The sequence below is a fragment of the Rhincodon typus genome, chromosome 13, assembly GCF_021869965.1.
Source record: "Rhincodon typus isolate 14 chromosome 13, sRhiTyp1.1, whole genome shotgun sequence".
NCBI classification, from domain to species: domain Eukaryota; kingdom Metazoa; phylum Chordata; class Chondrichthyes; order Orectolobiformes; family Rhincodontidae; genus Rhincodon; species Rhincodon typus.
This window is the reverse complement of record NC_063344.1, coordinates 49,952,980-49,975,067: the sequence shown is the minus strand read 5'-3', so window position 1 is coordinate 49,975,067 and position 22,088 is coordinate 49,952,980. Positions and strand designations below refer to the sequence as shown.

The 22,088-nt window shown below is 38.4% G+C and overlaps 1 protein-coding gene across 1 annotated transcript; it reads right to left on the bottom strand.

The window, feature by feature from the left end:
• Window positions 1-3,607: 3,607 nt before the first annotated feature.
• serpine2 (serpin peptidase inhibitor, clade E (nexin, plasminogen activator inhibitor type 1), member 2) lies at window positions 3,608-18,021 on the bottom strand. The gene is made up of 8 exons (XM_048604732.1): window positions 17,739-18,021; window positions 16,274-16,501; window positions 15,861-16,055; window positions 13,389-13,587; window positions 13,016-13,116; window positions 12,850-12,936; window positions 9,243-9,332; window positions 3,608-4,873 (listed from the first exon to the last, which is right to left on the bottom strand). Exons 1-8 carry the CDS (start codon window positions 17,992-17,994, stop codon window positions 4,836-4,838), a joined length of 1,194 nt encoding a protein of 397 aa, XP_048460689.1. The 5' UTR covers window positions 17,995-18,021; the 3' UTR covers window positions 3,608-4,835.
• Window positions 18,022-22,088: the final 4,067 nt, after the last annotated feature.

The window sequence follows — 22,088 nt, the reverse complement described above, 5'->3', positions numbered from 1 at the left end:
AAGATCTATAAACAGGAAGGAGATGTGGTCCTCATTAGACTTGCAGCATGATGGGAGAAAGGGATGGTGTCTCCAGGTCTTTTATTATCTCCCTCTGCAAAATGAGACAAAGATTTTACTGTTCAAACTAGAGGGAATCACCTTATTCTCCGTTGCAGGAGAAATTTTGGACATACTGCTCCTTATAGACTCGTTCACCAGGCATTCAATACAGACAGCCAGACAGTCTTGAGGGTACATTGATAGTGGGATGCCCTGCAAGGCTCCTCTCCATTCTCTGTCAAGCATGTGAAAGCCAGGAAGTTTCAAAGTTGAACAAAAATTTTGCATTGTGTCTGTATCCAATGATCTTAAAGTAGTGCATGTTCTGACACAAACTGTCAGTTTTTTCAAATGAAAAGGTATGACAGGAAATATAAACATCCTTTTCAAAGCAGATAATAGTCTCTTTAACCTGTATTGACTACTGGCCCACTCTAATAAAGAGCTTAGAGTTTGTTTGCTGATGATTGGCTTCCGTACATCCAACACAAGGGCAAAATGTAGCTCAAAGAGAGTACACTAAGCAGAAAATGCCTTCAGTCTTATTATTTGCCTGAAGAGCATAGAGGTGCATATGAACATTGACCATGAGGAAATCACAATCCACTGCAGATTAGCACTGACAGCATTAATCTCAAATGCAGTAGAACAGGTTCTGAAAAAGGGTCACTGGACCCAAAATGTTAACTGATTTTGCTCCACAGATGATCCAAGACCAGAGATTTTCCCAGCAATTTATCTTTGTTTCAGATTTCCAGCATTATGCCAAATGCCAGAGTCCACAAGGATGCATACAACACTGTTTAAGGCCAACTGCTCCTGCGGCCTCGGAGGCGTGACTACCACAATTCATGTGTGCAACCTAAGAGGGCTGCCGTCACTATCCTTTCACAATGATTCTGAACTGTTTTCTTATGGAAAGAAAACAGGATTGCTGGAGTGCTTCTCAAAGGCTGTCTTTGATTTATATGGCACAATGCGTTTGTGTACACAGTACAAGAGGGGGGCTAATGGCCCCAATGTGTTCATGCTGGTCAGAAGATCTGACTATACCAAACCCATTTTCCGGCTTTTGGCCCAAATCCCCAGAAGAAGTGAAAACACAAGCAAATATCTAAATACTTAAAATGTTATGAGTTATGCCTGCATGCATGCTCAATCACAGCAGTTTCTAAACAGTTTTGCACTGTCATTGGTGTTCAGGTCATGCTCACCTTTATTAGAACAGCCTCCCTTGCTCACTGAAGCTTACAGCCACTACCAACCCTTCCTCAGCTCCTTCCCCACCTTGCCTGCTATCTCAGTTCATGACCTGTTCCCTGATCCTCCCACTTGCTTGAGGCCTATCCCAATCCTTGAGGTTTTCAGTTGCAACCAAGACTCTTGCTTCCCTGGCCCTCTAGTTGCTGCCAAACCACCGTACTTTGTCCCATCCTTCACTATTGTATTTAAAAAAAGTGATTGGCAATCAGCAACTAGACTTTTTAAAAAGTAGATTTCTTCAACAGTTGGCATTGACTCTACCAAGTGTTTTCAGTTCCTGTTTAAAAGGAACAGAAGGCTGGGGGAAGAGGACTGCAACAGCGTCAACCTTAAAAGTGAGCATGAACATCACTGCCAGTACCTGAGGAAGTGTAACAAAATGAACTTTCCAACTCCCACCTGACTGGATGCTGGACCTACCAGAGTTTGTGCAATTGTGGATGGCAAAGGTCAGGCGTGGGGATGGGAATCACTTTCAGCAAAACCAAGCCATGTTTCATTGCCTTACTATAGAGTGGCAGCAGGGTAATCGTGTAAATTCATGCACTGGAATTAGAAAAGATTCTATTCCCTCGATAATCAATTGATGAGACTACTGGCAACAAATCATGCCGTCAACTCAAAAAACTTCCTAGCCGTGGAATCAGGGCACGATAGCTATCTATAGGGAAAGCCAAAAGGAGGACTACCAAGTTAAGGACTGGCTACACGTCTGGTGAATCCAGTGTCAAAAATCAGTCTGTTTCAAAGAAAGCCATACTGCCACACAATGAGAGCATGGATCGTTTTAATGTGCCATTGCTTGCACTGTCTGAAGTGCTGTGAAGCCTCGTATAACTCTGGTGTCAAAACACCCGAGAGTGCTGTATAGTGCACAGTTCATCTCACTAATCATAAAAAAGCTGAGTCTTTGCCACTACAAAAAGAAAAAGAAAATTGCTGCCTCCTCAGGTGACGTAATACTTTTAGCCAGGCTGCCCCGGAAAACCTCCAATAACTGCAATTCCAACTTTCCCATTCACCAACAGACCTACACTATCCACCACAGACTAACACAACTGCACTATGTGGCTTTTATTTTTACATTGTGGTTTAAAGAGAATTAAGCGGTAGCATCTGCATGCCAAGTCAGTGTCACATTAGTGCAGTACTTACACTGCATTTTTTATGCTTGAACAACATGCCAGTTCTGTTGAAAATGGGCATGGATCAAATAAATAATTTCTACAGATGCTGCCAGATTTCCAGTATTTTCTGGTTGTAATCATTAAGGAGGTGCAGGTTAACTACTGGTGGCATTAGCCACTAACACATTCAGCTAAAGACAAAAAACAAATAAATCACCAGCTATCACTGGTTGGATACTACAGAAAGTAGGTAGCTATAGTCCTACTAGGACATAGGATTGCTCTCTCGAGAGAAAAAGAGGAGATGACTGATGGTGCTTTAACCAGAAGGTCACCATGCCTCAAAAAGGAGGAGAAAAAGGTAGAGAAGAGGGAGTCTTTCATGGTAACCTCAGCTGGTCCAGGAATGGAATCCACACTGTTGGCATCACTCTGCATTGCAAACAAGCTGTCCAACCAACTGAGCACGCAGCACCAAATTAGCACATTGTGCAAGGTTAAATACTATATTCAGCCCCACACTGATTCAGCGTTGAGAAATTTCCAGCCCATGACTTAGGCCTATGCTTGGAGGCAAGGAGGGTTGGATTATACAGAAACCTGAAAAAAGAAGAAAAAAAAAGAAAAAAAAATAAAAAGAAAAAGAAACTTTTCCCCCTGCTACTTCAAAACTGCTCTCAAATAAATATTGACATTTTTGTGAAGTTACAAGAGTGAGAAACTTCATACAACCTAGATCTAGAAGCTATTTTAAACAAGTCTCCTTAAGTCATGTTCTTCAAAACATTGACAAAGTGTTTACAACTCACTGATCAGATGCCAGAGAAAATTGGTATTAAAACAGTTTGAGAACTTGCAATCTTATGTACATTAACATCTATAAATATAGTTTTTAGTGAAAAGTGACCTCTTCAAAAATGGAGAAAAATCCATTTAAGTATGCAACCCTGGAAATCTAAAATACATTTAAAATATTTTTACATGTAATCTTTATCCCTATATATATCGTATACTCAGACTTACGGAGCAGTGCCAGAGAAGGAGCTTAAATTTGAAAACACGAGCTAATGCCAATTCTGCAACCAGTGAAAAATCTCACTAAAAATCTGCATTTATAGCCTCAAAGTGCTTTTCTTACATGAAAAGATTTGGTTGACACATGACAGTCAAGTAGATATGGTACTAAATTCATTTTATTAAGACATTAAAAATGTTTCCATTGTTTATTGCAAATGTTCTACACTTTGTTCAAAATTATAGGTCAGATAAAATCTACATGTTGAACCAGAGTTCCTATTTAGACAAATCAAACAAAATCTTGAACAGCATTTAAAAAAAGATGATCTTCATACTATACATGTTGGGAACACAAATTTTCATGTTGTAATGCACTTTCACAAATAAGCAATGAGGCAGTAACATTCAGATAGGACACCAATTTTGTTAGTATTTAAAAAGGGAAGGTTATTGGTAATGAATGATTTGATTTTAGTGTAAAGCAAAGCATTCTTTCAAATCAGATTGCATAACATTTCAAAATGCAGAAAGATCTTTGCTATAATAATTATTCAGGAAACCATGTTACTTCCTTGTGTTGAAATAAATATTAATACACAATTACTCCAGCATTTAGTCAAATAATTTGAATTGCTTCTGAGAATTAAAAAAACTGTTCATTATTGAAAAAAATATGGGCAGCAACTTGCACAGCAAAGTAGTTATCAAATTTTTAAAATTTATACCCCAAAATATTTAACTTCAAACTGGTTAAAATTTAGCCTGAAGAGAGTAGTATGAATTACTGTGCAAGTCTAGAGGTTTGTTGACCTTTTCCATGTCTTTGAAATTACTACATAGAAGCTCCATAATGAATGAGAATGGTGGGCAATTTTCCAAGAAAAACAAGATGGTGGTTCTACACAACTAAAATATATGCAAAACTGAAACCGTGTAGAATTATTTGAAACTTTGTTTTATCTTGGATAAGAGCACATTGACATTTCTCACTGAACCAACTTGACCATTTTCTCAAACAAAAAAAAAAAAACTGTTCAACATTTCCATCTAAAATTTCAGAATTTTGTTTCGATCCAGTAATACTTGGTCAAAAAAAGAAAAAGAAAAAAGAAAAAAAAATCACTCAAATGCTTAGTGTTCCTCTCAGGTGCAATACTACACTTGTATAAAACAAATATTAAAATTCTGTACCAAAATTACAAAATCAAACATTCAATGCAAGGTAAAAATGTATCCATGTAAAGCTATTATTCATTCCATTCTTAAAGTCAGTGTTTGTATATATTAGCACTGCATTTCACCAAGCCACTTGGAAGGCAGCAATTTGACATTTCCTGCATTTATAGTGGAAACCCATTTGAAACTTGTCCTATCGAAATTGGCTTCTTATGGTTTTGAAACTTGTCCAATGAAAAGGACTGTCCCTGCATAAGCAAATCAGAGAAGAAAAGCTGTTACTTTGTAATTCATACCAAGCTATCACTTCAGTTAAGCAAATGTCAGTGTAGATAAAGCATTGCATACTATTTAACAATTGCTTTAAAAATTTAGAATTTTTTTTTTTTAGACACTTAAATATTCCCACAAACAAGTACTAGCATCTGGGATGCAAGTCTATACATGTTAGACCCAAAATGGTTTTCCAAACAGATCTATTGAAGTCATTTTAAAAATTGACCAAGAATCCACAACCTGTATTTAGAACATCTGTTGTAGAATTTCACCATATTGTGGATTGATACCTCATCTATTGGTTCCTGATCTGGAGCTGCCTGAACCAATCCACTTAGAGGAACTATTACTACCCACTCTACAAGAAGCAGAATTATCTCCTTTCACTTTGTTGGGACCAGGAGAGGAGCGGCAGAATCTTTCATTTGCCACCCACTCCACAGGTTCATGGTTGCCTGGTTCAGCACTGAAAAGTAGCCAGATTTCCTAAATTCAAATTAGCACCAACTCAGCACAATTGATTTCCTGTTAAACGAGATGAGACCCCAAAAAATGGTTTGGGGTAGGAGAGTTGATCATGAGAACCGCACAAAAAGGATGCGTGGAAAGGCAAAATGTTAAAATCCAAGTGTAGTTACGGAGCAATATGATTTAAAAGTTATTGAAAAGTATAGAAAGGCAATAAAAATGAAATAGTTTGAACTATTTTAGTCTATGTAAAAATCAAAGGGAGGAATTTGACAAAGTAAAATTGTTGACAATGTTAGCAAAATTAATGTACAGGATATATTGTAACTTTTAAATAGCTGCACATCGGACTTTTTTTTTTTGATTGCGGCTATAAACGCTTAGCATTTTGAATATGTCAGCTTGCAAGTTCAGGAACAGAATGCATTTGAATAGCCAGGTCTTGTTATTACAAGCATGCATGCACACACACTCACGCCTTTCAGTGGCTCTTTTGGAGCATGCATGCCAAACTTCTTGCTTTTCCTCAAAAACACATCACATTATTCCAGAAAATGAGGTCAGAGGATAAGTTACATTTTCAGGCAATAGTAAATTCAGGTGGTGTCTGCACATGCACACCTGCACAAAACAGCTTTTAACAATGCAAATATGTTACTTTGATCATAGACCAATTTCTTTTGAACCATCACCTTTTGACATCCTTAAATGCTGCTTGTAATTTTAGGTGTTGCATGGAAGTGCATACAATGACTGGCATACAAGGAGTGGAGGATGTAGAGTTAGAGTTATTTGCAAAAGGAGAATTTGTACTCATTTCTCCATGACAACCACAGAGGATCATATTGACAGATTTATTTTCATCGATCTATCACGAACACCATGGAACAAATTTATGACTTGATAAAAAGAAAGGGGGAGATGAGCGAATTCTTACATCCTTGTAGTCTGACCGACGTGATCCACAGTAACAGTCAATCACATTGACTGTCCTCTGAAATGGCCTGAAGCTATTCAATTGTATCAAATCATCAAAACAAAAAGCCAGACAGATTATCTGGCATAGATTTAAGCACGAGAGATCTACAGAGCAAAAAAACACTCAGCCTTGTTGACACTGCAAAGCCTTCTTTACTAACATCTGGGAGTTTGTTGCAAAATTGGGAGAGCTGTCTCAATGTAGTGAAGCAACAGCCCAACAGTCGTATTTTCAGAATCACACACTTTACAGATAATGGCCTAGACAGCACCTTCATCATTCCTGGTGGATTCTGTCCCCATCAGTAGGAGTGCCCTGGGGAGTCCTCAATATTGACCGAGGCCAAGTCCCATTGCATCAGGTCAAATATAGCCCAGTTAATTTAATACATCTCCCACAACATCAGCTGCAGCAGGTGGTGGGGTGGGGAGGGGGGAGGAGGAGGAGGAGGAGGAGGAGGAAAGAGTCCTGTCTCCACACAGAATATGCTACAATGTTATGCAACACTATGTTAAAAGGATAGAACAGATCTAGCAACTCTACAGTTGGCATCCATGAGATGCCCCATGGGCCATCAAAAAACAAAGAAACATTGGAACACAATGTGCCTTCAGCCAAGCACATCTCCCACTTCTACAGTTACCATCAAACCAGGGGAAAAAAACCAACCCTGGTTCAAACGTAAAGTCCAGCAGGGCATGCCAGGAAGAACACCAGGCATAAGAAAGTCAACCAGGTTAAAAACTATAAACACAAAACTACTTGCATTCCCAACAGCAGAAGCAGTAAAAAAAAAACAATAGACAGAACACAGCAATTCCACACTCACTGCATCAGATTCGATTTCTGTAGTCCTACCACACCCAGTCATGAATGATGCTGGACAATTAGATAACTTAGCAGGGAATGCAGTTCCACAAATATCCAAGATGGGGAACCCAGTCCACCACTGTTCCAAGTGCCTTGCAATCTTCAACCAGAAATGCCAAATGAATGATTCATCCTGCTACCTTCAGAGGTCCCCAGGACCACAGATATCAGTCTTTGCTGTAGCCAAAATCGCTCCATGAAAAGAAACCAAGAAATATCTAGAGGCCCGAATGCTGACAAATGTTTAACATCTGCAGCCTACCAGCAATATTACTGAAGACTTTTTCCAGAACTTGCCCCACCTCTAGCCAAGCTATTTCAGTACAGCTACAAGATTTGGGCAATATCCAGGTTTGGGTTAAATATGTGGTGTAAAATGTTATTTGCCACAAGTGCCAGCCAATAACCGAGAGAATCTAACCATTGCCCCTTCACATTAAAATCATTCTATGATCACCAAATCCCCAATGTCAATCCTGGGATATTACTATTGACCAGAAAGTCAACTGGATTAAGCAAATAAATACTCAGGCTACAAGGACAAGAACAGGTCAGAGGATGGGAATTCTGCATCAAGGTGACTCACTTCCAGACTCCTCAAAACCAGTCCAGCATCCTTAAGGCATAACACAGGAGTGTTATGGAATACTTGCCACATGCCTGGATGAGTGCAATTCCAACAACAGACAGCTTGACACTATCCAGGACAAAGCAGCCTGCTTGTTTGTCTGTGGATGTGGTGCTATTCACTTGTTCTGATACCAATGCTCAGTAGCGGCAGTCTGTACCATCTGCAAGATGCACTGTAGAAATTCACCAAGGCTCCTTAGGGAGTACCTTCCAAACCCATAACTATTACTATCTAGAAAAGAGTTGCAGATAAATGGAAACACCACTACCTGCAAAAATTTCCTCCATACCACACCATCTTGACTTGGAAATACATATTCAGTATCACTGGGTCAAAATCTTGTAACTCTTCCGAAAATATTTTGAATCCATACCAAGTGGATTGCAGTGGTTCAAGGCGGCAGCTCAATCAGTCTTCAATGACAACTAGGGATTGACAAATGCTGGCCTTGCCATTGAAACTCACATACCACTGAAATGAATGAAATAGGGTCAATTAAAAAATTGATGGGCCTAACAACCAATCTTGGATTCTGTAATATCCCAATTAATCTCAAGTACTTGTAAAAGAACTTAGGGAGGTTTTAGAGATGGGATTGGTCATTGTTTGTTTTTTTAAAGAAACAGTACTAAATCCTTAAACTCCAGCCAACTGTGTAATTTTTCCATTTCCTATGTCTCAGTTAACCAATGTGCTGATAGAATTACAAAGGCTGCACAGAAGACATTGTATTACGTAGTGCTTGAAGAGTTTTAAAGTGTTTATTGAGACAAGTTTGCAGACAATTGGGAGGTCCATAAATAGTTAAGCTCATACCAAGAAACTCCAAGGGTCCGATGTTTGGCATTTCTCAATGTAATACCATGTATATTTGTTGCAGTTAAAAAAAAACACACAGACAAGGAGCTCTGAAAAGGTATCTTTAATTAAATTCCCCACAGTTGGTGAAAGAAGGAAGCCCCAGTCAACTCAAAAAAAACAAACACTGCTCATAATATACCACTAAATTCCATTGAAGGGCAAAAAGTGATTCAATAAAGGGAGTTTGATATTCTGTGCAAGCTTAGGGCCTCCTTTCTCAAAAGACTTGAGGGCATTTTAAAATATTGCTAAGTCTATAAATAGAGATGCTACTTAATTCTGACAAAGAATGATTGAGAATGCTAAAGCTTATAAATGTTTATCAAAACAAGTGCCAAAGAACCAAAATATGATTCAGCTAAATGTGTAGTCATGTATGATGGACCATTGGAATTCCCAGCAAACTTTATCAACTGAAAATTAATATTTGTCAAAGTGGTAAAATTAGTACTTTCAAAATAAATTGTTTTAAACAAACATTAATATTTTGATATTGATGTCAATATCACTTCTTAAAAAAAAAGTTACTTACCTGTAGGATTGTGCCATACAATGTAGATGAATGGTTTGTCAACCACAAATGGAGGAATAATCCTCAAAGATTTTACCATCATAATTGCAGCTGTAATAAAAACAAACTAGCTGAACCAGAGCATTTTAGGCATTAAATAAACCATAAAATAGTATTACAAAGCAGATCAACACCAGCCATATAGTATTTATTCTAAATTGCATCCAATGAAATGGGAAGAAAAGCAAAGCTCCAAACATCTAGACAGTTAAAGTAGTCTGCAAACAACCTGAAGCTAGTTCATAGTTTGGTGTGCAAAATTATAGTTGTATTTTAAAAGCTTTCATTGGAAGTCAGATCCTCAAATGTTGCAGTAAAGTGCCACATAAATTTTCCATGACATGCTATTTCCAACAAAGTAAATGCATGTCGGTACTCTGTTACATATGCACTTCCTTCAGCAAGCATACCTCAGAAGGGTAAATTGTTAAGTCTAGCTCATCTCTACTTCTGTCTTCATGCAAGAGGAGAAACTAGGGAACATGTTTAGTTCTGGATGTAAATCTGCACCTATTCAGAACTTTATGCACAGACTAAGTAGCCTGTTGGATCACAACAGCACAATCATGCTCCAAAATTTCATGCTACAGTTGCACAAATGACACTCCAAGTTGATTCCTTTTGGATAGGTTTAGCATAAAATTTTTGTTTTGCTAGTGGGCTGATCTCCAACAGTAGGAAATTAGCTGCTGTTTCCCAAAACAGCTAGCATGATTAAGACCACACTTCAAAGTTTTTTCAAATCTTGTTAGTGGCAAGATTGTTTTTGCTTGTGACTTTATTCATTTCATTGAGCACAAACAGCATCAGCTAATAGTAGGGGACAATGCAGAACAGTGCCTGGAACTACTTCATTGCTGGAGACTCAAACATCCCTGACAAGCGTCACATTACCATTTAGCATGAATGGATGATACACACAGTCATGAAAAACTCTCCCTCAAATAAAAAAAAGCAAGCTTTTCCAAACTGTTGATCAAGACATGGAGCAGGGAAAGGTATGTTTCCAACCTGTAGATGCAACTCAGTTGCATCGAGTCCGTCAGCACAGTGGGCCTAGAAAAATCAACAGAAGGATTGCAGAATTTCAAGCACAAATTTAGATTGCCATCTTGTGCTGAATTTAAAAAAATTAGCATTCAAAACCAAGTTTGCCAATAAAACCAAGGCCCTTGACCAAATCTCCATTAAACATTTTTACTAATTTCAGTCATTTATGGGATGATTCAAGTCTAAATTTTGGCACCGGCCATTAATGGACATGTTGCAAAACCTTTCAATTGTATAAGCTGCAGACATTGAGATTTGCAACCTAATATCTGACGAAGTTCTGTCTATTTAAAGTTTGTTTTCAGCTACAGCGAAATCATGATGAGTCTAAAGGAGGATCTGCCCACGAATTAAAACAGATCTTCAAAATGGCTAAGGAAACCCAGAATCTAAAATTGTTTTGCCTACAAAAATAAAATGGAAAATACTAAAAAGCTGACAATTTATTCAGTTAACAAAATGGCCTAAACCTTGTACAGCAAAAAGGCATTAAAAATAATTATGCGTTAGGCCTGAGGTCAGTATTCTTTCTGCTTAGAATGTTGCCTTCAGATGAGTGCAACACAGTCCATGTCATCCACAAAGTCAAAGAGGTTCTGTATTTTCATGCTGCAGTGCAAAACCAAAGAAGCACATTTACAGCTGCAGCTGGAAAATAGGCAGATGAGCATTCAGACTCTTCAGGCTCCTCAGTTGGATCCTCAGTAGTGAATGTAGAATTGCCTCAAAAAGTAAAAACAAAAAGGTCATTTATCATATAGCAAATGGCATTGCCAAGTTTGGCAAAAGTCTGTGGCTCCCCAGAGCTGAGAGATCAAGTTCCAGCACACCCTAACTACAAACTGACTGGCACAGTAATATGACAACCTTTCGATTTGGCCAATCTGGGAGGAGTTAGACCAAGTCATGGTTATCATTTTTATTGGATTTGCTATTGTTACACCTTTACTGCAGTAGCATGCTAGAAATCAAACGTTGTGTTTTCCAGAAATTCCAAATTCCTGGAATTGTCATAAGTTTTTGAAATTACACAAATCCCCCATTTACTTGATTTTTGGACAAAGGTTGATAAAGCATAGACTCTTTTTGTACAAGGATTACCATTTCTTTATTTTTAAAACAATCAACCATCAGCACATAACTTCACTCAACTCTTAACCCCTTATAGAAACTACCCCTCGAAAAACATACTACAGACAGACAAAAACAAAAAAAAAAAAAAAATGGGCGTTATGAGCAGAGGCATAGGCTGGAAAGGCAGCTCAGTGGTTTCCTGAGTTGATCATTTTGTGGATCAGAACACTGCTTCTCCCTCCCTTTGCCAAATACTTTCACATATTTGCACGAGGCATAGGGCAACTGATTCCCACTTAAAAGGATCGAACCTATCAATTTGAAGTCATAGCTTCCAGCAACTGGAGGAGAAAAATTGCTTTAGGCTTAAAAAAACCTCTAGAGAGGTCCAATGGTTTCTGCTGAAAATGACCATTCACACGAGCTTTTCAGCTACCTGGGAGCCAATCACATTGCTGTTCACAGCCAGAAGGCTTCTGTCATTTGATAACTGGACACTAATCCATGGACCAGCTACTGGTTGCCAGCCAAAGCTCCATTTGTACACACTCCTTGGCTCCAGCTCATCTGCAAACTAGGTTTCCACTGCTGTTAAATAAGCACCTATGTAAACTGTGCTTACAATAAAAGTTACTTGCTTGAGAATTCCTTGAACAGTCCTTGGTTTTATAAGCAGTTCTTCCCATTTCAGTTCACAAATCAAAAAAAAAAGGAAAATTAAAGTACCCTATGGATAATATTCTTCAGGCAGGAATAGCTGACTATTTCAGAAAATAAAAATCAGGTTATCTAAACGTGACTCATCACAATATCACTGAATTTAAGAGTGGTTTATTCTTAAATACTGCACCTCTGAAAATTGTAAATGGAGTGCCAGCTTCAATTTTAGCTAGAAACTTTGATTCAGAGGCAAGCATACCACCAACTGAACCACAGTGCAAACCATCAAATGGACCCTGGATTAAAGCATTTGAGGAATGCATTCTCAGTTATATCAAGATGCATTAATAACCACACAAATATGTAGTTATAATAAAAGCACACAGTTTTAAAAATAAACTCCAAAATCATTGACCAACTGCACTAGTGCATGGCAACTTTTGAATTCAAACAAGTGCATAAACAAACTAGAGTGGAAATTTAAGAGATTTAAAAAAAAAACAAACACTCTTCACAAGTAGTCAATTTTTGGGTTCAACTTGTACGTGGATCACTAAATATACTGAAGCAGAAACTCTTAAGTTTGTTCTGGCGACACAACTGTTACCTCATGTTTGTTCAACAGATGCTTTGTAATTCTTCCCAGAAGGAATTACTCACATCAAGCTCACTGTAATTGAGCAACGTTCAGTTCTACCATTTGTAATATGACAAAGTCTACTTCTTTAGGAAGGAAAATGCTTTTCATTTATGGTTTTAAAACTTGAAGTGCCAAGAGACTTGCCTGTTGCTGCTGAAGCTTTAGTTCCATCTTCATTCACTTCAATCTTAGCCTTTTGTAATACCTGTGAAACATACAGCTCACCAGATCCTGCAACAAGTTATCAAAAAAGTTGAAAGAGTACATAAAAATACTTCTGGAAAACTTTAGAAAAGCCTTAAGTACTTACTGCAAATCTTTCCAAAATTTGCTTTAGTTTTATCAAACATATCTGTGATTCCAAGAGCTGAAAGGGGACTCTCCAAGTTGATCTCTGCCTCAGCTGTGAACCTACAACATGAAGCTTTTTAGGAAAAAGTGTGCAAAAACACATTTGCTGGTTTATAGCAAGTCATATTATAGGAAAGTGAAGGGGACAGTCAGAATGAGAATCTTTAGACAGGTATCCAATCTCAGTGTGCAGTGTGCAAATACATAGCTGTTAGTTAAAACAAGATTATATTCTGAACCGATAGCAATCATCAAACATGGACATTAAGTCTAGAACATGGCTATTTGCTTTTTACTCTAAAATGCTTCAAAATAGAAAACTTCATACTTACTTGGGGAAGGCGATATCAAGTTTTTTTTCCCTCATAATTCCCTTCCAGTCATGTATAGATTGTACATTGAGGTGAGGAGTAATTGTAGAGAGTGGGATATTATAATCTTCGGGGACAACAACAAACATACTGATTGTGCCTCCATGGTATGGCAGCTCAAGGATATAATATTTCACATTAGTTGGTGTGATGGCCATACCTGCAGAATAAAAGGAAACTCTCAAACCATTGGTCATGCCAAGTCTCTTCCTCAAGAGAAATTCTCATGTTCAAAATCTGGCTGACCAAAGATCCCATGCATACACACACGCATACACACACACACACACACACACGCACACACACACACACACACACACACAATCTTTTACAAGTTAATCAAAGTCATTAGAAGTAAATCTCAATTATTGACCATTAAATTCCCATATTTAAAAATATCGGGTTAAAACACAATAACCTATTAATTTTAAAAGCAATAATTAGTGTGCAAGCTACCAAAGCAAAGCTCAATAATAAAAAAAGGTTGGCACTCTTCTCATAACAACATTTCCAGCAACTGCGCAAAGTTTATAGGTTGATAAAAATTGCGTCAATACCAAGAAAAACAATTGGCATCTATAATTATATCTGCTGTGAACGTTTAAACTAATCAAGTTTTAGGGTAAAGGATGGATCAAATTCTTGCACACTTGTGCATTTCTCTTCATGGACAATCTTAAATTGGTTGTCAGCACAATTCCTCGTGGCCTCAAAATTATGTCTAAAAATTGGATGTAGTGTTGCAAGTTTAGCAAGGATGAAGTACCTTGCAAATAGCCAAAAGGGATATGCTGCTCAATACAGTCCACCAATTTTTAGGACATCTGGCCTATACACCCAACAGCACAGAAATTCATATGCCATGTCCCTCATGAGCAGGCAGACCATTTTGACTTGACAGCACTTGTTAGTGATGAGCATGTTCATGTTGCTACTATAGAATAGCAGTGTAAAAGAGCTAGCTTCACCTGTTGCTCAGAGTTAAGATGCCTTATCTTTATTTAGGCACTTTTCAGGACTTAAAAATGCCAGACTTAGGCCTCATGAATTTGCATTATATACAGCAAGAAACAGCCTGATCACAGTAGCCATCATCTTGCTAGATGGCTTTAACATGCCTATTTTAAGGCCTCAGGCTTGCACTGCCGACCATTGAAGAGCCTAATATGCCAATGCAGGTGTAAATGTTCATTATGTGAGAGTCATACGTCCCAAAGACAGGGAAATTGCCTTAAACAGCATGCCCCATTCTGCTGTGTGCAATTGACAAGTTACAGACTCTACCCAAGCAGTCTCTGCTTGCAAAGCTCATTATCCAGAGTCCAAAAATTAATAACAATCCAGTTGCAGAATTGCATTTAACGAATCCAGAGAATGGGCTAATAATGGAGGACAACCAACCAACTTAAGATGTGTCATCAGGCTCACACATACTGGTGGTCATGCATATTAATATTATGCATGACCCTGTTCTTTGCACAGAAAGAAGATTTGAATCATTTAAGTTGAAATGATACAAACAGCCAGCCATTCTTTGTTACATTCAGGGCAAAATCTTTGGCTCTGAGCTAAGCTGCCTGGTTTAAATTTAACCAAAGCTTGACAATTAACTATCATAACTTATGGCAATGCCCATACCAAAATCCACTTGCAGCTAAAATCACTCATAGGAGACATTGTTCCCTTTAATATTCTTGCATATAGAATACATCTCCCAAGTTCTCTGCTATCAAAAAAAAAAGCAAGAAAAAAAAGATAAGTGTGGGGCTGGAAGAACACAGCAGGCCAGGCAGCACCTGAAACAGCAGCTTTCTTGTTCCTGGTCGGGTCGGGATCCTTCTTCAGGAAAAAAAAGGGTCCCGACTTGAAACGTCTGCTTTCCTGTTCCTCTGCTGCCTGACCTGCTGTGTTCCTCCAGCTGCACACTTATCTCAGACTCCAGCATCTTACTATCTCTAGCTTAAAAAAAAAAGGTTAAAGCCACACAGATTAGCAAAGATCAAGGTTTCATTGCTGGTCAGTGCTAGGCCAACTCCTCTGCTGGGGTGGTAGCAATGACACAAGTAACCTTGAAATACCACTTATAAAAATGTCATTGCTCCACAACATACATTACAGATTTCAGACATTGGTCTGGCTGAGAACTTTAGCCAGATTACAAAGCCAGGGTTCTCAGATACTTAACATAGGGAGGTATGAAGTAATTACCACTCACCCCCAATAGCCAATAGCTCAAACGATGTGAACCTACACACAACTTAGTTTCTTAATGTACTGCACTTTATAGATTCAGGAATGCAAGTACAAAACCAGCCGATACACTTTGTTGCTTCAACATCTTGCACAGATTGGATAATTTCCAAGTGTATTGACCAATCCAGCACCTGGCCAAAAAAGGTTACATGCAGACATTCTAATTAATGCCACACTTACCAAAGTTGAAGGTTGCTTTTTGAGACATCATTGGAACTTGATACACACTTCCATCAGCTGCATGGAAATCCCTGTTGCGAGTATTTTCTGGGAGAAACCTTGACTTCCACAAACCCTTGAAAAAAAGTGCATTGACCACCACTAGCCTGGTGGGTCCGCTGAGCATCGATGGTGAAATCAGATTTGTAATCATACCTAAGATACAGACTCAAATCTTATTACTTCAGTAAAACAGATTATTTGAATGTAATCCACAAAATTCACTTTACAGTTAAATCCCATTGTTGATGGCAGAAATTGCACGTCAATGTGTAAGCACCAGGCATGATTTCATATCTCATGTGCACGCAAACGCAGATATGTCAGCCAATTATGCTGGTGGTCTCTCCACTTTATATAAAGTGAGAACATACCTCTGGTTTGATTTCTAATCCATAGGTTGATTGCTGATGCAGCTTCCACAGGATTTTCATAATGCACATTTCTCACTGCAGCTTGGTACAAAACTTTAATCTTTTTAAGAAAAGATTGTTCCACTGCATAGTCACTGGGTGCAAATATTCCATTGGCAATAGTTACTATGTCCTGATTTCTGCTCTCGGTCAGAGACTTGTGTATCCTTCTGAGTTTTTTGTAAATACCTGGTAAGGAATTAATCAATGTTTTAAGTTACCTTGAAAGCATACTTTTGTTGTACTATTACACTAATTGCATACAATAAGTGAAATATTTGTATGCAAGATGAACCCAAGGAATATCCAAGATGTTTCACCAAGTCATAGGATATTATTTGAATTCGAGGTGTTTTTACTATGTAATCCAACCACCAACATTTACATGGTATCCATGTTGCTATGCAATCAATAGCAATAACAGTGACTTCTAGAAACATGAACTGCATTATTCAGCATTACAAATAGGACCTCTTGTCTGAGTGTCAAAACATTTTATATAATTCTTTACCTGGTAAAAATCAATAATTACTCAGCCATGTTACCAAATGATTATGGAAAATTAAACTTGATGTTAATGTTTGGGATGACTGAAGTTGCATCAACTGAATTCACTTTATACAAGGTTAATAGAAGAAACTAACACTTCAATTTTGAAAGAATATGCCTAGAAAGCCATAGTAACACTATCAAGGACATGGCTACTGGATGAAACTCAAAAACATGTTCCTTGCTTGTCAGAGTGCAATTGCAATCAGCATCTGCTGAACAAATCTAATGTCATCTGGAATTAAGATCAGATTTTTTTTAAAAACTGGGTTCCAAGTTCCACAAGCATTATAAACGTCTACCAGAACCATCATTTCAAGGCAGTGCCTGAAAAATATTAATGCTTGTGGACAACTTGCAAAATGCAGCAATTACATATACTTGAATAAAATGGATTTAAGTTGTTGTGTGGTAAGGAATGAACATAAAATCAGTGCTAACTGATTATGTCACGCTTATATAAGTGAAAACAGACCAAGGAGACAAAGAAAACACTAATTGCAAGAGATAACTCTAACCAAGGCTGTAGTGTATAATAAGTGTGACAAGAGTTGAAATTAGCCACCATGCCTACATCCAGGTAACTGTTAGAGTTGAACAGACATTTACTAACTGTACTAGTACTAACAAAAAAAAAAGGGAAGTGGATCAAACATTAGAGACAGAACAATGGTATTGGAAGCCTCTTCTATAGTCATCACAATCCCAAAAACAATGGCCATGGGAATGAGAACTTATTTTCCAAAAATCAAGGAAAACTCAAATTTCTTTTTTGCCACTATGGTCCAAGTTATAAAAATCTCATTCAAAATGCTGAACTAGAGAGAAAGAGGCAGTTGATATCAAGTGTTATAAATGCTAAAAGATTAAAACAAACCATAAGAGTTGTATTTCAGGGCAATGTTCAATTGTTGTCTTGTTCTTGCACCTGCACCTAGCTGCAGCATCCCGAGTACAGAAGCAATTCCATGGGGAGATACAATTGTGTTCTCTGTTGGATTGGAGTTAACAACATGATTGAAAATCTTCATCCCCAGGTCTGACCCAAGTTCTGATATTTGGGTGTGCTTCCATTGACAGTGGACAGATTCCACAAGCATGCTGAGGATCAAAATGCCGACTTTGCCCATCATGATTACAATATTAAACCTGAAAAGGATCTGCAAGATGAAGAAAAAATGTTAGTCTGCAAACTACATTGAAAAAAGTGAACTTAAAAGTAGTCAAAGACTTAATTTGATTGCAATTCAGCCATGAGTTAAATACACAATATTGATATTATTTCAATTTTTAAAAAGATCCATTAACATACATTCTGATTACACCAGACCCTAAGGATATTTTTCTAAAATTGGTCAAGTTGTGGTATTTCACAACTTGATGAAATTATATATGATTGGAAAATCAAGTTTGAGGTTGGTGCATGTAACAGTCATTGTCCTTGAATAATTTTCTGTTGCATTTGTGTTTTTGTAACTTATTGACTGGAAACTTAGTATTAAATTTTCAATTAAATTGCCCAATTTACCCAAATATTGGGGGTTCACAAGAATATTTAATTCTTCTTATCTAACGCAAAAAAAAAAACAAAACAGTCACCTACGTTTTTGCAATTGGTTTCAAAGCAGTTGCATGGAACATGGCAGAATAGATGGACAAAGTGAAAAACTGAGCATTCGCCAAGGATGTGTTACATTGAAATGTTGCATTACATTTTTCTCCACCTACACGCATAGATGACCAGATTGATTCTGCTGGTATTTCTTGCACCTAAAAATAAAAGTTATTCCTAGGACCCGAGAAAGGTCAACTAGCCAGTCAGGGGCTCAAACATGGTAAATTTCCAGCTCCATTGCAGCCAATTGAAGAAATCTACCAAGTATTCCAACAACAAAAAAGTAACTAAGAGTAAATCCAAAATGTCAAAGGCTCAGAAGCAATTTTCAGGTTTCACCATTTGTTACTTTCAATCAAACCCAAAATAAAAAGTTAGTATGTAAAATGTTATTGTTACAGCATAGGAAGCAGCCATGCAATCCACAATGCCCAATTTGCTCGACATGTAAACAGTCACATAGCATTTGCCCATCTTCCTGTAACATTGTTCATTTTCAATAAGAATCTAAGACACTCTAGAGTGTCTTAACTGAACTTGCCACCACCACACCACAGGCAGTGCCTTCTAAACCTTAACCACTTGACTGAAAAAATTCCCCATTGCACTTTTGCCAATTGCTTAGTGAAATGAAATGAGATTCGTGCAAGTCTTGATGATGATGGAACTGATTACATAGCTGAAGTGAGAAGACACCAGTTTAGAAAGAACTTGCGAAGAGAGAATCACAGAAGGGATTTTCATGGCTGCCTCTTGCACATTATTTGGCTCATCATTCCTGCACCAGCTTGGTAACTGAGCATTACCTTTGTGCCATTCTCCTGATTTATACCCATAACCTTGTGCATTTTTAGCACAATGTGCAGTCAATGCCTTCTTGAAGGCTTCAATTAAACATGTCTCCACCACATTTCCAGACAGCACATTCCACACCTTAACTACTCACTAGGTGTAAGTTTTTCCTCACTTCATACTTGCTTCTTTTGCGGATCACTTAATATCTATGACCTCTACTCATTCATTTTATGAGCAGGTACAGTTCTACCAAATCAACTCTATCCACCCTGCTTGGGATTCTGAAAATGTCTTACATGATCAACTCCTCTTAGCTTCCTTCTCTTCAAGGAGAAGATTCCCAACTGCTTAATCATATCCTATCAAAACACTGTGGAGCCGCAGGAACACATTTCAGGCAGCATTAGAGGAGGAGAGTCGACATTTCGGCCTAGACCCTTCACCTGAAGAAGAGCCCCAGAGGAGTACAGAGAAATTAGGAAGGACTTAAATACAGAATTAGTAAGGCTAAAAGGGGCCATGAAATGTCTTCAGCAACAGGGCCAAGGAGAATCCCAAGGTCTTTAATGTTTAAATTAGAAGAAAGAGGGTTACAAGGTAAACAGTAGGCCCTCTCAAGGACAAAGGAGGGAAGTTGTGTGTGGAGCCACAGGAAGTGGGAGAAATTCTTAATAAGTACTTTGTATCAATATTTACCAAGGAGAACAACTCTGATGTTGAGGTTGGGGATGAGTGTGCGACTACCCGAGAGAATGTCAATATATTCAAGGAGGATGTTTTGGGTATCCTAAATTGCATTAAGGTAGACAAGCCCCCAGGGCCAGATGGGATCTATCCCAGGTTAGTGAGACCAGTAACTAGGTGGGGTTCCACAGGGATCAGTCTTGGGTCCTGTAGGATTGTTTTCACTGAAAAGACTGTGACAGAGAGGAGACCTATAGAGATCTACAAAATTATGAGAGGCATAGATAAGGTGGATATCAGAGGCTTTTCCCCCAGGGTTGAAATTTCAATTACAAGGAAACACAGGTTCAAGGTGAGAGGGCAAAAAGTTTTAAGGGAGATGTGCAAGGAAAGTTTTTCATGCAGAGAGTGGTAGGAGCCTGGAATGCACTGCCAGAGGAGATGGTGGAAGCAGGCACATTGGCAACATTTGAGGCATCCAGATGGTTACATGAATAGGGAGAGAAGAGGGGGATATGGACCGAATAAGGACAGGTTTGTTTTTTTTGAAAAAAGTTTAGTCAGGGCATGATATTGGCACAGGCTTGGAGGGCCAAAGGGCCTGTTCCTGTGCCATACTCCCGTTCTTCTTCTGTTCTCTGATGCTTGTAAACTGCTCTTCTACATCCTTCTTCGAACATGACATCCAGGAGAACTGTACACTATACTCCAGCTGAGGTTTAAGTATACTAATTCTTTCACTTCTACTCTATGCTCTTAAGACAAGACAACTGTATGCTTTCTTTGCTGCTCTCTTAACTTGTCCTTCTACTTGCAACAATGTCTGCACGTGGAGACCAGGTCCCTGTGATTCTACATCACTTAGAATTTTAACACTGATTTTCAATTAAAAACCAAAAGAACTGCGGATGCTGTAAATCAGGAACAAAAACAAAGTTTCTGGAAAAACTCAGCAGGTCTGGCAACGTCTGTGAAGGAGAAAACAGAGTTAACGTTTCGGGTCCGGTGACCCTTCCACAGTTCTCCTTCCAGCCTTCTCTACTCAAAAGAACATGCTTATCCTCTCCAATGTGCATCACAACAGAAAGACCTCATCCTATTCTTTTAGATCTTTTCTGCATTCCCCAATACCTTCATATCCTTATGAAAGGATGGCACCCTGAACTGGATCCAGTGCTGAGGCTTAAGTTTCACATAGTCTCCCTGCTCTCGGACTCAAAGCTTAGGATACACTGCAGTTTATTAACTACACTCAATCTGTCCTGTTACCTTCAATGACTTACATATACATGCAGGTCCCTCTATACCCACATCCCCTCATTCTACCTCAATTTAGAACCATTAAAAAAAAGTGAATAATTTCACATTTCTTGCCATTGAACTTCATATGCCACCTGTCCAACCATTCCACTAACTTCCTGCCTGTTTGAAGCTCTGTTAATAACACTTAAGTTTTGTATCAGCCACAAATATAAATTTTTGCCTCCTTCACTCTTTTACAGAATGTAGGCATCATTTCTAAAACCAGCATACATTGTCCTTGAACAGAGTGGCTTGCTCAGCATTTCAGAAACTCATTGAGAGTTAGCATTACTGTTGGTCTAGAATCACATGCAGGCCAAACAGGATATTGATCCACAGCCATACAAGGGATGTTAGTAAACCAGCCTTTTTTTAAAAAATGTGTTATGGTCACCATTACCAACAGTGAATTTTCAATTGCAGACTTAAAAATTTGAGTTTTAATTCCACAGCTGCTACAATGGAATCTGAACCAGTGTTCACAGGACATTCCAGAGGTCACTGGGCTCAGAACTATTTTCTCTTCAAAAATGCTGCCAGACCTGGTGAGTTTGTTTCTACAACAGAAACAGAGGCTGCTGGCCTACTCATCCAATGCCATTACCGCTCCACCACTGCCTCGTCAAGTCTGCTGAGCAGCACAATAGTAAATGCCTTCTTGAAGTCCAGGCACATCTCGAACTCTTCAAAGATAAAATATCCTCCTGAGTTAGTTGAACATGAACTAACATAAAAGAAACCCATGTTAGTTTTTTTTAAGTTAAAAAAAACTTGCACTTGTCCATGATAGTAGGAACTGCAGATGCTGGAGAATCCGAGACAACAAGGTGC

Excerpts from the sequence above, each read along its gene's own strand:
- serpine2 (XM_048604732.1), bottom strand. The coding sequence starts at position 17,994 with ATGATGGGCAAAGTCGGCATTTTGATCCTCAGCATGCTTGTGGAATCT. Across the intron at positions 12,937-13,015 it reads AAATTTTGGAAAGATTTGCA|GATCTGGTGAGCTGTATGTT; the intron begins GTAAGTACTTAA and ends AACTTGTTGCAG. Across the intron at positions 4,874-9,242 it reads TGTATGGCACAATCCTACAG|GGACAGTCCTTTTCATTGGA; the intron begins GTAAGTAACTTT and ends TTGCTTATGCAG.